The following is a 14,012-nucleotide window of genomic DNA, read 5'->3' as shown; positions in this document are numbered from 1 at the left end:
GCATGGTGGTTGGACTTCGGTAGTCTTTTGTCGCGACTGGCTGCGACGCTTGCCGTTTCCGTGGCATGCCGATGCACGCAGTACTGTGTAATAAAGCTCGGGAGGTGTGTGAGGCTATCTGAGGATATTCTTATCTTGATATGGCCGGCCGCGTGACACGTGCGCCTCAGTACGCGAGTCAAGCCCACCCAACTTGTCGACCGTGCACCTCGTTCCGTGCGATCAAGGGCGCACGCATGGTTCCTATGTTTTCTCCGCCTCTATCGTGGCTTCGTGACCAGACTTATTCTGCCACCTGGCCTTCTGCCTCGCCGCTGCACGCTGGTCTGCCAGTGTACCGCGTGCTTCTCAGCGGTTCTTCCATCCCGTGATGGACTCCCATTCGATGCCGATACCTTCTGCTGCCGTCCAGCGTGCTGTTGCATGGCGGCCTTCCCGGATGCGCGCAGCATTATAAGCAGCGAAGAGAGCTACGGCCTCTGTGTCGGCAGGTCTCCTACTGGTCTTACTGGTCGCGCCTGGGTTTGCAATGGCTCGGACTATGCAATCCTATACTCTAGGAGCTCTCGCCACAGTCGTTGTAGGCCTTGCGGGTGTCGGTGTGACGGCCTACGACAACAGTAGATACGATAACGTGAGTGCCTGAGAGTCCCGACTCGTATTGCATAATGCTAATCTGGATGCTCCACAGGTGGTCGTGTAAGATGATCGAGTTGCATAGTTTGGCTACGTCGCGTGTTCATATAGTCTTCCTTCCAGCTACTGGGGTCAGGACTCGTATGGTGCGACGCATACGGATACTGCCAACTTCCAGAAGACGTTGTCGTTCTACTGCCAGGTAAGACGGTTCGCTGTCCCTTCGGTCCCTATTCACTTGACCGTCGATGCAACAGGACGATGCGATCGATGTGATCCCGGTGGCATTCGTCGACTCGTTCTTTGGCACTGGAGGCGCGCCTGTGCTTGACCTTGGGAATGTATGTGTCTCATTTGCGTAGGAAGACAGTCATCTGAGTGGGCGCTTTCCGAACCCAGACCTGCAATGCGAAGGACAACGCTACCTTCTCTGGGACAGGCCTCGTCAATTGCGCACCTCTAGCGTCCGATGTGGAATTCTGTCAGTCAAAAGGGAAGATAGTGACGCTCAGTCTTGGCGGTGGAGGTGCTAGCGTCGGCTTCCAATCGGACTCCCAGGCTGAGACCTTCGCTGACACCATCTGGAATGACTTCTTGGGGGGTACCAGCTCAACTCGTCCGTTTGGCAGTGCTGTCCTTGATGGGTAAGATAGTATACGATCCTGTCGGTACTTGATCCGACCCGTTCGTTCTGATGCCACATCACTAGCGTCGACTTGGATATCGAAGGTGGAGGGAGTACCGGTTACGTCGCTTTCATCAACCGTCTCCGTTCTTACTTCAGCAGCGCAAGCAAGAAGTGAGTGACGACTCACATATATGCATACTGTGCTACCTCACCTGACATGTCATGCGCCAGGTACTATATCACTGGTGCTCCCCAATGTGTATATCCGGATGCCAACCTCGGAGCTGTGATCAATTCTGCCTCGTTCGATGCAATCTACGTACAGTTTTGTACGTCATCGTGAAGCCCGCGAGTGTACCAATGCCTGATCGCTCTTGCTCTAGACAACAACCCTTGCGGCCTTCAGGTGTTCAACTCGTCTAGTGTAAGTAGCTTTTCGTGGAAACCTCTATCAGAGTATCCCTAACGGTAATTCTCTATGCATTTCAGGGTTTCAATTTCGGTATCTGGTATATGTCCCTGCGTGTGCCTGATGAACGATAGCTCATGAGATATATTACAGGGATATCTGGGCTAAGACAGTTAGTCCCAACCCGGACGTCAAAGTCTTTGTCGGTGCTCCTGCGTCATCAACGGCCGCCGGCAGTGGATATCAGGATCCTGCGACTCTTGCGAGCGACTTGACCCTTACTCGCCATCGATTCCCGTCGTTCGGAGGTAAATTCTATTTGCCTTCGCAAACAACATGATCTCACTTGATCGCTAGGTGTCATGATGTGGGATGCCTCCCAAGCGTATGGTGCGCCATCTCTTAAATTGCCAGATCACGAACTCTGCTGACGCGGCAGTAGTGAACAACCGTTACGACCTCGCCGCCAAGAACGCTCTTGTCGCTGCCGGCGGAACTGGCTTCACCTACCCAGCCTGTTCTGCCCCTGCTTACGTCTCGGGAAACGCTTACACTGGAAACAGTCAAGTGTCGTACAATGGGTGAGCCCAACCGATAGTGTGGACCAGCAGAATAGGCTGCTCACTTTTTTGGTCGTCCTGCAGATATATCTGGGAGGTGCGATCGGGGTTTCGTACAATGATATCTATGTTCACCTTCTGTACCTACTTGCCAGGCCAAATGGTGGTCGCAAAACACCCCCAGTGCGGACCCTAATGGCGATTGGAACCCCAGTACGTGAACGCCGCAACTCTTTCCGGTCTCTTGTTGAGGAGGTTGTGTAGTCAGCGCATGCGCTGGAAACGCGCCCTCTGGAACGCCGACGTCGACGTCTGCAGGGTCGGCCCCCACCGCTGGCGCCTGCGCCGGTGTAGCGGCCTGGAACTCAACGACGGCTTACAACGGCGGTCAGGAAGTGACCTACAAGTGCGTCCTAATTCCACGTCGCTCGCAACCCTGTTAACACACAATACCACCGCCGACTTCCTAGTGGCCACCTTTGGACCGCCAAGTGGTGGACTCAGAACGAGACCCCGGGCAGTGGGTATTTCTATAGCTATCAAGAAGAATGCTCGTTGATTTACGTGACTCCGACCATCGTAGGTGCCAGTGGAGTCTGGACCGACAACGGGGCTTGCACATCCAGCAAGAGGGAAGCTCTCGCTGAACCTGCGAGGCCTCTTCAAGGTTCACGGTTCTTCCGCAACTAATCGGGCTGAACATTCCACGGCGCACCTGGTGTGGGCGGCCGATCCTGCCATTCCCAGGTTTCTTGCTGCCATATTAGCTCAATAAGGGCCCTGCGTTTAGCACCGAACGCGTCTTAAGTATTATCATTCTTATTCATGTATTTTGATGACGGATGCTTCGATGACACATCTCGTCCTTCAATATATTGAAGGACGAGGAGGGTTGTGGGTAACTAGCAGAAGAGTCCTACGGGCCCCTATATGATATCCGCCCAGCGACTCTCTAGTCAGGCTTCTCTGGAGTGTACAAACGTGTGTGTATGTATCTATAAATAACGATCGAATAGATGATTATGATGACTTCCACGATGTTCTAACGCACCACTTCTCTATGATCCATGAGACAATTCGCCTCCCTGTCAGGAGATGAGTTGGCTCTTGAAGTATATAGCGCCAGTGTGTCTTCATGCCTGCCCTCAACCACAAGTACAATGAACAAGGTGCCGAGTATGTCAATCCTTCGGAGTTCACGGCTTCTTAGCAAAAGACCCTATTTCGCGCACCGGGAGAGAATTTTCTTCAAGCCGACTGGCTTCTCCAACCGTATCCAAGCGTATGGGTCGGCCAAACGCCAGTCCCACACCCGAGAGGGGGTGTCATGACTGAGCCTTGCGCATACACGCATGCGCAACCCTGATGCTCTAAGTCAAGCAGTGTATCAACGTGTGCATGCGTTAGGCCGCCGTTGCTCCACCGGACTCACACTTCTGAAACGTCGAATTCTCAGAGTCGCCGGGGCTGGTACCGACTGTCCACTATCGGACTAGCCGCAAGACCCACCGATGCGGTACGGCCAGATACCCAGCAGTATTCATGTCCGTCTAGATAGAACAGAGTATCAGGACCTCCTTGTCTCCGAAATGCTTGTCTTCTGAACTCTGCGGGAATTGCTTTGCAGTCCAATGTTGCATGATGAAAAATTCCGAGCCTTGGGAAACTGATCATGAAGGGGGACTGTGTATCCCGGGAGGCAGGGTCCTGGAAAATACATGGGCTTTCTGTCTGGAAATCGCGCCGCATTCAGACATGTCCTCGCATCCCGATGCTTAAACGCTCTCAGTGGGAAATATACTCAAAGGTTGCGAGGGACTCCAATCACTCGACAACCGGGTGCCTCTCTCGATGAGCCAACTGTCGTATTGACACCGCTATTGGAGTCAGCTATATTTGTGAGGCTCAGAGTTATATGAGAAGCGCCTCGATCAACACGGATTGAAGATGTACATGAGCTGGATCAAGGGAGCAAGTCTTCACCGTTCTACAATGAACTTACGATGTATGAGAAGCAGGGTGGGCGCAGCGCCTGGACAGACCCGCCTGGAGTGGTTGTGACGTACCAGATCGCCGTACAGAAGTACACTGATAATACTTGATGCGCATGTCATGGCCCCCCCTATGACAATAGGACGGTCAGTTGGTAAACCCTGGGGACCCTGCCAGGATGCAGATACACTTCCCCGACGACTAGCCAAGAAAGGGCTGTGGCTCCCCCGTACTAGCCCAGCGCAATTAGAACGGGGCACACAAAGCGGCGAGCGGGAGTTCTCTTGCCTCAGACAAACTCCGAGGATGGAGCAATGACGCCGTTCAGAGGGTGGAGATCCCCGACGGTGGTAGGAAAGCGGCGCGCCCGTATGGGATGAATGGTTCTATGAAGACACCTGCAGATGCATACCTTCGGCGCTGGCGGCGTCGGGGTTTCCGACGCCAGTGGTTCTTGTCTTCTTTGCGAAGTAGGGGGGTGAAACGACCATATGCGGTCACGGTGCATTGGAACATCGAGTCGCCGTCCACAGGCACGCGCCTCACAATATGGTGGCCCTAACCTACTTTTCCGCTGACTCAGTAATAAGAACATGTTTGCTCAGCGTGCTTTGTCGACGCCCCAGGCTGACTACGAGGCTTGTCATGGATCTTCGTCCAAAGGGCAAGCAACAGTACCTTGACTAGGCAAAGAAATGTCAAACATCACTTAGGCACGACATTGCGTTCGCCGCGGAGCAGAACTCACCTGTACAGAGTGCCGCAGCTGCTCGCGATGCTGACAGCTTGACAAGCTACGCGCCACTGCAGGCTCAGCAGCTGACCTCAGTTCACATACACTTCTTACCTCGCCAACGCCCAAGGTTCAGTTCAGTCTTGCCGTGTCCTTGATCCAGCTTGGCCCGAGCGCCTCCCTTCGCGCGAGGCAGGTAGTAAGTTTTGCGGCTTTTATGCTGCCGTGGCTCAGGCGCACCCGTATAGAACCGTCGACACAGGTGCCTTGCAGCCCAGGCGTGATGGTAAGCCCCGAGAATATCGGCTGTACGCACCAAGAGCGGATCACCAGTTGCCACGATCATGAGTCCGTAGATGAGGCTGACGTGCCGGTCCCACTGCGGGACGCGGGCGCTGCGGGTGGCTGCAGCTGAGACTACCGTACTTACCTAGACGTGGTCCTATGGCAGCCGCAGCAACAAATCGCTGCGCGTGAATTACGGGGATCCCGTCCCGCTATGTTGTAAAAGAAGGGACCGGCGGCGCCGTGTCGGCGGGCATCGATACCGCGCCAGGTGCGGTGGTGGGAACGGGCCGGATGAAAGAGGAACTCGACATGTTGGAATCGTCACGACTAACCTTGGCTACCGGCATAGAGCCCAATGTGAGGTTATCGATCGAAGCTTGCGCAAGAATAGCGAGGCTCGGAAGTTCTTGGGCAAGGACAGAGACGTCCGTTACCCGATATCCGTGCTGTCTGCAATTGATAGCCGTGGATCGTGCAGTGAACTCGGAGAAACTGTAGTCATATCACTGCATGGCGGGCAGAGGTGATGCATGAAACAGTACAACATTGCGTAGGAATTAAAATACACGTGCAAGATAGCACGACATATGACACCGGAGCCCGAGGACACATTACAACCTGAACAGAGAACCCGACGCCGGACTAGGAAAAACAGAGACAGGGAGGGGGGATCACGTACAGTAATGCCAGACACGATTAAAAAAATCCTACATAGGGATGTCGCACACTGATAGTAGTGGAGCACCACGAAACTCCTGCAGAACTTATCGCTCCCGGAAAGCCATCGTCGTACTCCGTTCTGAACTTAGTTTCCGTGTCGGCCCGTCTTCATCTCGAAGCGTCGAACGTGAGTCAAGAAGCAGCGAGTTAATGGCCATCGACTCTCGAGAGCGAGGCGAACCACCGCTGCTCTGTGCCGAAGACGCCGACGAGTATGGTGAAGGAGGGAGATCGTTTGCATGGGCTGACATAGGCTCTTCTGAGGGAGAAAGCCTCGCCCGTGAGTGTGGCGGAGGTGACCGTGACGTTCGACGCCGTTTACGGATCGGTTGGCTTGAGGACGAAGGCAGAGTACTCCTGTCCTGACTCTGTTCGGGCATAGAAGACACCGAGTGAGTCCGGTGTTGGCGTGAATTGTCGTGATGCAATGGCTGCGAAAACGACGGAGGGGGTGAATGGTGGTAGGATGCCGGTGGTGACGGGAAGGGATGTGCGTGTGAATATGCTTGAGAATGATGGCTGTCTGGAATGTGTAGCGGCAGGACGGTGGTAGCTGATTGAGCAAAAGGCGCTTGATACATGTCAAGCATGGTGCGATGTAATGTCGCATAAGACGCGAGACGCTGAGATATAGGACAACATGTGATATGGTAAGCGGACGTGTGGTGTGCATACATGCGGATGTACCGACCTGGTCTTCTGAGCTCTTGGCGTTCAACATGGCTAGCAACATTTCTCGGTCGCCGTCGCCTTTGGCCTTGTATGCTTCGAGAATCTCGCGAAGAGTGGGCGGCGGGGGCTGGAGAATGCACAGAATGAGGACGACACGCGCTAGCTATGGGGTTTGGCTACTGACTTGTTCCAGGACATGCCAAGAAGAAGCAAGAACAGCTCTCATGTTCGAGTCAACGGCGCGATGGGATGGGTGGTGTGTGTAGACGGGGTCTGAGGAGAGGGGGACGTGCGGGGGGGATGGGAGGATGCTCATGGGCAGCGGAGGGGAATGGAGGGGCCGGTCGGGCTTGGTGATGAGGCATAGAGTGGAGAGCTGCGTATTTGAGCAAAGCCAAGAGTCGAAGGACTATCTTTGACACTCAGTCGAGAGAGAGGCCATCGAGTAATTTTAGAGTGCCAAGACCTGCTCGGAACCCGTCCCACCGTCAACTCCCGTATCGACTGCCCGGTTCGCCCAGTCCGTCCCTGCGTCCCGGCTGCCTCTGCCCTGCTCGTACGCATCTCTGGCGACTCATGGCGACGCAGGCTGGTCGAGTCGAGTGGCCGGATGGGCAGCGGGAGGAGGAGGAGGAGGGTGGCGTCTGCCGAAAATAAGCATCGGCGGTGTAGCTATTCTTGAGACTTTGGCTTGGCATTCCCAAAACAGCAACCGAGGGCTTGTCATTCTACTTATCATCAATCGAATCGCGCACTATTCTTGCCTCTCGCCACTTGTCTCGCGCATCCTCTCCGGTGCGCCCCTTCCAGCTCTCCTCTTTCCACCTCCTGCCGCCCCCTTGCCCGCCATGAGCCCAGTGTGAGGCACACAGTCTGCTCATACGTCTTCGCCGCATCATCCGACGTCCACCCATTCCGCCCATTCATGCATCAATCACATTACGTCCAGAAATAGTTCCGTCACTGCCAAGCTCAAGCCAAGTCCCGGGGCGCACAAAATTCGCGTTATCATCGAACTAACCAGCAACCTGACTGAACTGCATATGCATGTGAGCACGGAATATCAGAGGCAATAGAGAGGAGTATTAGGGCCGCTCAATTCTTGAGGACGCAGGACGCAGGACGCACTCAGAGCTCGTTTGATGGATGTGATGCGCTAGCCGAACCTGCCGCATAGGGCAAGGTACCAACCTCATTTCTCGTGCCCGTTGTTCTCCAAGAGGTCTGTCGTGTCCCAAACCTCACATAAAAATATGAACCGCGAGTATGTTGAAGACGAAAGCTTTCCGCGTCGATTGACACTACCCTTGAGGCACTTTGTGAGGGGGGAGGAGTGTTATCGTCGCTCGAGGGGTTTCGAAGGCGAGCTTGTCGGCTAGTCTCGCTTAGCCCATCACCTCCATCAATGGCCTCTGAACGCGTCCTGCGTCCTGCGTCCTCAAGAATTGAGCGGCCCTATTGGGACGCAGACTGGTAGCGGGATCGTCCGCACATGACCAGAAAATGGACGAGAATAGGGTGAGCGGCGAAACGAGGCAGGGGAACGATGTGCAGAAGAGTCTTGGCGCCATGCCCGACCACGCTGCATGTACGCTGTGCGCTCCGATTCAAAGTGCGGCAGCCGGGCGTGGACTTCCTGACTAGTGGATTTCATCGAGCGCGACCAGGTGTGACCGCCATGCAGCACACGGTTGGAACGCGGTCTATGATCCTTCTCGCGTGCGACTCGGCACGTCCGACCTCTTTGCCTGATCTGAACATCGGGGCCAGTTTTCCAAGACCGTCAATACCGCTGACTTAGCGAGCATGACTCGCAGCACAGCCTGAAGGATTGTTGCAGGGATCCCTAATGCCCCTGGGGCCTGACGTGATGTCAGGAAGGTTCCCGCCACATGACCGACGCGACGCGTAGCACGTTCGTGGCTCGGGCTCTGGCAAATATACCCTGATTTCGGCTATGTGTGCTCTGTATGACCGTGGTCGCGCATACTTGCCCACGTAAACTACATGACTGGACTACCACACTGAATAGCCACCAGATATTGCCTATTAGATCTCTACATTTATCACGTCTGCCACTGGCCTGGCACAGTATAGTATAGTGGGTGTATACTTTTATTCTCTCAGGTGTCCACGTCAGGGGGCGATGTAAAAGTTGTGATACATTGATCAGGCTGAACACCTCCGAATATATTATACAGCCTATTCCCTCCCTCATAGTTCCCCCTTCAACTCAAAGCAGCGGGTGAGACGGAGCCTGGGTTTCGTATCATTCTACACATCGCTGTAAGTGACTTTCGTCCAGTCATGCCACGTAAATCTTCCACAGCTGGCGTCTAGCTTCATTGCGGCTCCGAGTAGACGCACAAAGGTGAAATAGTACGCCACTTTCGTGACTCCCATCACCTGCGGCCGGGTGAGTACATAAGTAACCACCGTAGAACGCTCACAGTGCTTATCGTTGCCTCATAGAATACACCATGTCTATGTATAATCTCCCCGCTGATGTGATCCACCAGATATTGGAAGACTCGCCTGACTTGGCCACACTGGGTGCAGCAATCCGCGTCTCAAGGAAGCACCACGAAGTCTTTCAAACTCACCCCAAATCCATCATTCGTGCGGTTATCGCGAATGTCGTCGGCGCAGCCTTGTTGCCTGCCCTACGATTGACGGAATACCTTCATCAGTGTTCGCAAGAGAATGTCGACATTGAAGGTCTTCCCGACGAAAGCCACTTGGCGGCCCTGGATTTGACAAACTCGGGCCACCTTCTGTCAATTTTGAAGAGGAATGCCCATACGGTACATGTTCTCCGCGACTTCTATAGTTTGAGGCATGCCACCCCTTAGACTCAGTAGCATCCGACCACTGACTCACCACGCAAATCATAGAAAGAAAAACCGAAGCTCACCCAAGAGTATGCTCAGCCCAGAGGAGACTTTGCGGTTCGATAGAGCGATGTATCGCTATTGGCTCTGGCTGGAAATGTCCGACCAAGGAACCATCTGGAAGGAGACGGCCAAGAGCACTGAAAGCGATGACGAGGACGACGATGACGACGATGACGACGAGCCGGAGCCTGTGCTCTGCGACAGTTTTCTGCGCCTCTTGAGCTCCCTTCCATCGGTGGAGTTGTGCGAGATACTGGACGTCGGCGCATTCGCCGAGGACACAAGCCTGTGGTCAGGGAAACGGTGTAAGTCTTTTGGCCTCTTGTGTATGATAGGAGGAGCACACTCAATCCTCTCCTGCGATAGCGACCGCTGTCTCCTTTGTCGCGAACGCGGACCCAGCCGCTTTAGCAATCAGCTTGGAGAATGGGGGATTCGACGCCGAAACCATGGTCTACAGGAATTGGGAGCCGGTCCGCCGCTGTATCAAGGACGTGTTACAATCGCGTCAAGTGGAGTTCGATGAGTTGGACGACAAGACGCCCAGCGCGATCGTGACGGCGCCTGTAGGCGCAGAGGACAAATGTACTTGCCGTGTTGAGGGAGAGGTCAACTCTGGCTGACATCTTCAATCCAGGTTCTCGTTGTGAATCTGTCGGCGGGCTAAGCCTACTAGGCGTGAATAGTGAGCCATCCATTCACAGAAACCGGAGCTAGCACGCTGACCGTTCGCGAATTAGATATGATTCTTCTCTCCGGTCTGCTGCCCGTCCACGAAAGGACGTGGCTGCTGCCCGGCGTCCTGCACCGAAATCGGGAAGAACGCAAACTCATCACGGCGCATCTCTCCGATACTCAAAACCCGATCTCGGAGAAGGACATCTTCAGGGAGATGGTCGAACTAGATATTGCGTCGACAGTCTTAGACACTTATCCCGAAGAGCACTGGTCGACAGACGAATGGTACTGCCTCGCTTGCATCAAAGATCTGTACCGGCAACGCTTCTTACCATGGTGGAGGAAGACTAAGGAAAGCGGTAGGCGTCTAGTTGCCTTGTATCCATCTGCCAGCCCTGAGCGCTGAGCGGCTACACTGGTTTCTTATAGCACACGGTGCGACAGCGCAAGAAGACTGTTGGTGCGTCATCCAAGCTTAGACGAGCCGCCTTCGTGCTGACCACACATCCAGGTATGGCTACAATTGCCGGACAATGACCCACAAGAATGCCCACGCCTTGAAACTGAACGTGAGTAGCGCGATCGCATCCTTTCAAGGTTTCCTGTTGCTCGCGTCTGACTTGGATCTTACATGTTCCGGTTATAGCACCTCTGCAAACCGACTCGAGGAGACCAAACGAGCCTTGACCCTGCAGTGGTCAATGCTGTGCTCATGTGAACGTTGAGCGATATCTGAAATTCTTCCTACATCTATGAGTAATAGGCCGATGCACCCATGGTCTCCTGTTGTCTCCTAGGGCGGTCGATGTGAAGTACTGTGCACCATACGATTGTAGAATACGACGAGCTTTCGTTTAGAATCCATTCGATCCAATTATTTCTGTCGACTGTAACATATGCCATCCATCTGTCAAGCATCCCTCCTACCAGTGTCATCAATAATTTGGTCTGCTTATGGAAGAACGCCTATGTTCAGTCTCGCGCTCGCTCGGTGCTGCGCCACATGTATGTAGACGATGGGCGGTTGAACGGGCCGCCCGTGGCTGACACTCAGCGCGGTTCATCGCTTCCGTCTCCGACAGTGTCCTCGACTCGGACCACATGCACACCGCCGCTTGATGTGTACAGCACTCTCAATTCCTTAGCCCACCCTGACACGGATATACACGACCAGGATCGGGACTAGAACAAAGACCAGAACCTAACATGATTCATGCGGTGCTCATCTGTCCGCTCGTCCTCCTTCCTCCCATCCGCGCTCGCTGACATCTTGGGACGCCTGTGCTCTGCCTATAGTCAACACGTCTGGCGTACCCCGTCTGACAAAGTTCTACTCCCCGATTCATCAGTCGCAGCAGACCCTCATCGAGAAAATCTACGCGCTTGTGTCCGGGCGGCCGGCGGGTTTGTGCAACTTCCTCGATGCACCCGAGCTCGAGGCGTTTCTGAAGCCTAAGGACGGCGACGGCGAGAGGCTGCGTGTCGTTTATCGAAACTATGCAACGCTCTACTTCGTCTTCGTGGTCGATAGTGCGGAGAGCGAGCTCGGGATATTGGATCTTATTCAAGTGAGTGGACGTCACGTTAACTCATCGGCGCGGATGGTGCTTCGTACCGGCCACACGAGGAGAGTGCGAGCGCATGATGATGAAGTGCGAGAAGAGAGCTCAGGATCGAATCTGACCAGATTCCTGCTGCAGGTCTTCGTCGAATCCCTGGATAGCGCATTCGAGAACGTTTGTGAGCTAGACCTTGTGTTTCACTTCGATGAGGTGAGCTCCTCTGGTACAAATGGCTGCATGCGGCGGAAACTCCATGCGTTATCTCAAAGGCACATCACATCCTCGCTGAAATCATCCAAGGTGGTCTCGTCCTCGAGACGAATGTTCATGAGATCGACCGTGCCGGTACGTCTTCCCCGATATCGTGCCATGCTCCGCACTGAGTTTCGTACCTTCCCATTCTGTACATCACGCCCATGCAGTACAAGACGCCGCGAAAGCACGGAAAGAATCATTCGCATCTGCCAACCCCCTGTATCTAGGTGGCGGTGGGGCTGTTGGTTCTCGGAGCGCCGGGCTGCAAACACCCTTGGGATGGTTGGCAGGCAGGCTCACAGGGGTTGGTGCGAGATAGTCCAGACTGTCGGAACGCGAGAAAGGGTGGCTCGCGATCCGTGCTTGCTCGCCTTCGTGTCCTTTCCGGTGCCTAGTCCCGAGTCCGAGGAACTGTTCACACACCTGATTTGGCCTGTTGAGCTTACGACCCACACACCGGGAGGAGTCATAGCATACCGTACGTATACGAGGCGGCACGCTTGTGGGTATAACGTGCAGAGCAGCGATGTCATGTTGGCACACTCAATTCGTATACGTCCATGAGAATAAAATACACGGGGATAGTCACACAATGTCGTAGCAGATTCCCAAAACCGTGTGTCCACCCACAGCCCGAGCTTGTTCCTTTGTGATGTTTGGACGGACAATCCGGTTGACACCTGAGGTGATTCATGCACATATAGTCGTTTCCCGAGACTGATGGTCAAGATGCATGGGGAAGACCCGAATCATTACCCAGCTTGTGGAAGAGTCGCCGTTCCTGTAGCGCGCGATAATATTAGCGCGGAATTGCGAAACGGTGGGCGGTCTCGAGCCTTGAGCCTTACTCTTCTTTTTCTTCTTGCCACCCCCTGACGGGCCTTTGGTAGGTTCTTGGGGCGTAGGGGCTATAGAGGGTGCCCTTGTAGCAATGCCGACCGGAGCGGGAGCCGGCGTGACGGACGACCGGCCAACCGTTGCGGTAGCAGGCGTTTCCGGGACGGTCTCCTCGGAAAGAACAGCCGGTAATTGAAATGACTCGCGAGCATGAACGGCTGTTGTCCGCATGGCGTTAAAGAGCAGCATGTTGTTCTGTTGCCGCTTCGTGTCGTTAGCAGCAGCAGGGGTGCTGCGAGCGTCCGACAGTGCTTCGGTCTCCTGTGTGGTCTCGGGGGCATTTTCGACATCCATATTGCGCTTCTTCGCTGCGGCGTCACCCGAAGACGGTTCAACGATGGGCCAGGCGAAGCCTGTACGAGGCGTGTATGCAGGCCTATGCGCGCGGAGAATATCTAATGACTTTTGTAGGGAGTGCAGGGACGTAAGCTATGACAGGACACGAGGTGAGCACGACTATTCATAGCAGTGTGTGCAAGAAACCACTCACGAGCCTGTTAGATACAAGATTGTACACATCTGGAGACTGATATATACGGTTGTTTAAAATGAAGTACACGGCCAGGGGCCGGACTGGACGGTTGGGTGCCCTGAGATCGGTGGGAAAGCGAAACTCATCTGAAGAACTCACCTTCGTCCGGTGAGAGGCGTTCGCGTTTGTGGATGATAAACAGTGACGGAGCTTCGGCATAGACGAGGGCAAACTCAATGCCAGTGAAACGTCTGAGAATATGGCCGATTAAACACGGAACCCGGCGTATGGCGTATCCCTCACTTGAGCTCCTCGGCCTCGTTCACGAGAGGTGCACCGGTGTGCATTGTCTGCATCCGGAGGACTTGGTTGTTGCTCTGCTTATCATAGAACATTGATGTCGTAAAGTAATCAAAGGCGTTCTCCAATGTGAGAGGTCCATGCGCCTAGGATAGACGATGTGAACACGGGGAGCCCAAGCGCATCTACTAGTGATGAGTACCTGAATCCATTCGTGCCAGATGAAGAATCGATGGCTGTAGTCATCCGGAGGATGCAAGTCGACTTCCATGGCGAGCTACGAGTGCTGCAAGTGCAAAGCGAGGCTGGTGGTGGT

The 14,012-nt window shown here is 54.3% G+C and overlaps 5 protein-coding genes across 5 annotated transcripts; 3 read left to right on the top strand and 2 right to left on the bottom strand.

Moving 5' to 3' along the window:
* The first annotated feature begins 461 nt into the window (after nt 1-461).
* On the top strand, nt 462-3,238 carry DICSQDRAFT_75136 (class III chitinase). Its single transcript, XM_007359952.1, has 17 exons — nt 462-634; nt 692-699; nt 760-838; nt 894-977; nt 1,036-1,280; nt 1,346-1,435; nt 1,496-1,593; nt 1,648-1,688; nt 1,754-1,773; nt 1,827-1,981; nt 2,031-2,063; nt 2,116-2,254; nt 2,318-2,330; nt 2,389-2,446; nt 2,498-2,639; nt 2,704-2,753; nt 2,817-3,238. Exons 1-17 carry the CDS (start codon nt 530-532, stop codon nt 2,921-2,923), a joined length of 1,467 nt encoding a protein of 488 aa, XP_007360014.1. The 5' UTR covers nt 462-529; the 3' UTR covers nt 2,924-3,238.
* A 2,772-nt stretch (nt 3,239-6,010) lies between these two features.
* Nucleotides 6,011-6,864, bottom strand: DICSQDRAFT_142046 (uncharacterized protein; the record flags this gene model as incomplete). The annotated part of the gene is made up of 4 exons (XM_007359951.1): nt 6,011-6,334; nt 6,356-6,589; nt 6,658-6,765; nt 6,823-6,864. 4 exons carry the CDS (start codon nt 6,862-6,864, stop codon nt 6,011-6,013), a joined length of 708 nt encoding a protein of 235 aa, XP_007360013.1.
* Nucleotides 6,865-9,490: 2,626 nt separating this feature from the next.
* DICSQDRAFT_94829 (uncharacterized protein) lies at nt 9,491-11,039 on the top strand. The gene is made up of 7 exons (XM_007359950.1): nt 9,491-9,837; nt 9,899-10,117; nt 10,170-10,217; nt 10,273-10,569; nt 10,640-10,670; nt 10,722-10,779; nt 10,857-11,039. The coding sequence occupies exons 1-7, from the start codon at nt 9,561-9,563 to the stop codon at nt 10,926-10,928; spliced, it is 1,002 nt and encodes a 333-aa protein (XP_007360012.1). The 5' UTR covers nt 9,491-9,560; the 3' UTR covers nt 10,929-11,039.
* Nucleotides 11,040-11,416: 377 nt separating this feature from the next.
* Nucleotides 11,417-12,346, top strand: DICSQDRAFT_142045 (Adaptor protein complex sigma subunit; the record flags this gene model as incomplete). Its single annotated transcript, XM_007359949.1, has 5 exons — nt 11,417-11,438; nt 11,507-11,778; nt 11,911-11,982; nt 12,042-12,117; nt 12,195-12,346. The coding sequence occupies 5 exons, from the start codon at nt 11,417-11,419 to the stop codon at nt 12,344-12,346; spliced, it is 594 nt and encodes a 197-aa protein (XP_007360011.1).
* Nucleotides 12,347-12,717: 371 nt separating this feature from the next.
* On the bottom strand, nt 12,718-13,967 carry DICSQDRAFT_47853 (MED6-domain-containing protein; the record flags this gene model as incomplete). Its single annotated transcript, XM_007359863.1, has 5 exons — nt 12,718-13,353; nt 13,415-13,497; nt 13,556-13,647; nt 13,700-13,842; nt 13,899-13,967. 5 exons carry the CDS (start codon nt 13,965-13,967, stop codon nt 12,718-12,720), a joined length of 1,023 nt encoding a protein of 340 aa, XP_007359925.1.
* Nucleotides 13,968-14,012: the final 45 nt, after the last annotated feature.

This window comes from Dichomitus squalens (genome assembly GCF_000275845.1).
Source record: "Dichomitus squalens LYAD-421 SS1 unplaced genomic scaffold DICSQscaffold_1, whole genome shotgun sequence".
NCBI classification, from domain to species: Eukaryota; Fungi; Basidiomycota; class Agaricomycetes; order Polyporales; family Polyporaceae; genus Dichomitus; species Dichomitus squalens.
The sequence above is the reverse complement of the archived record's forward strand: the minus strand, read 5'-3'. Positions and strand labels throughout refer to the sequence as shown.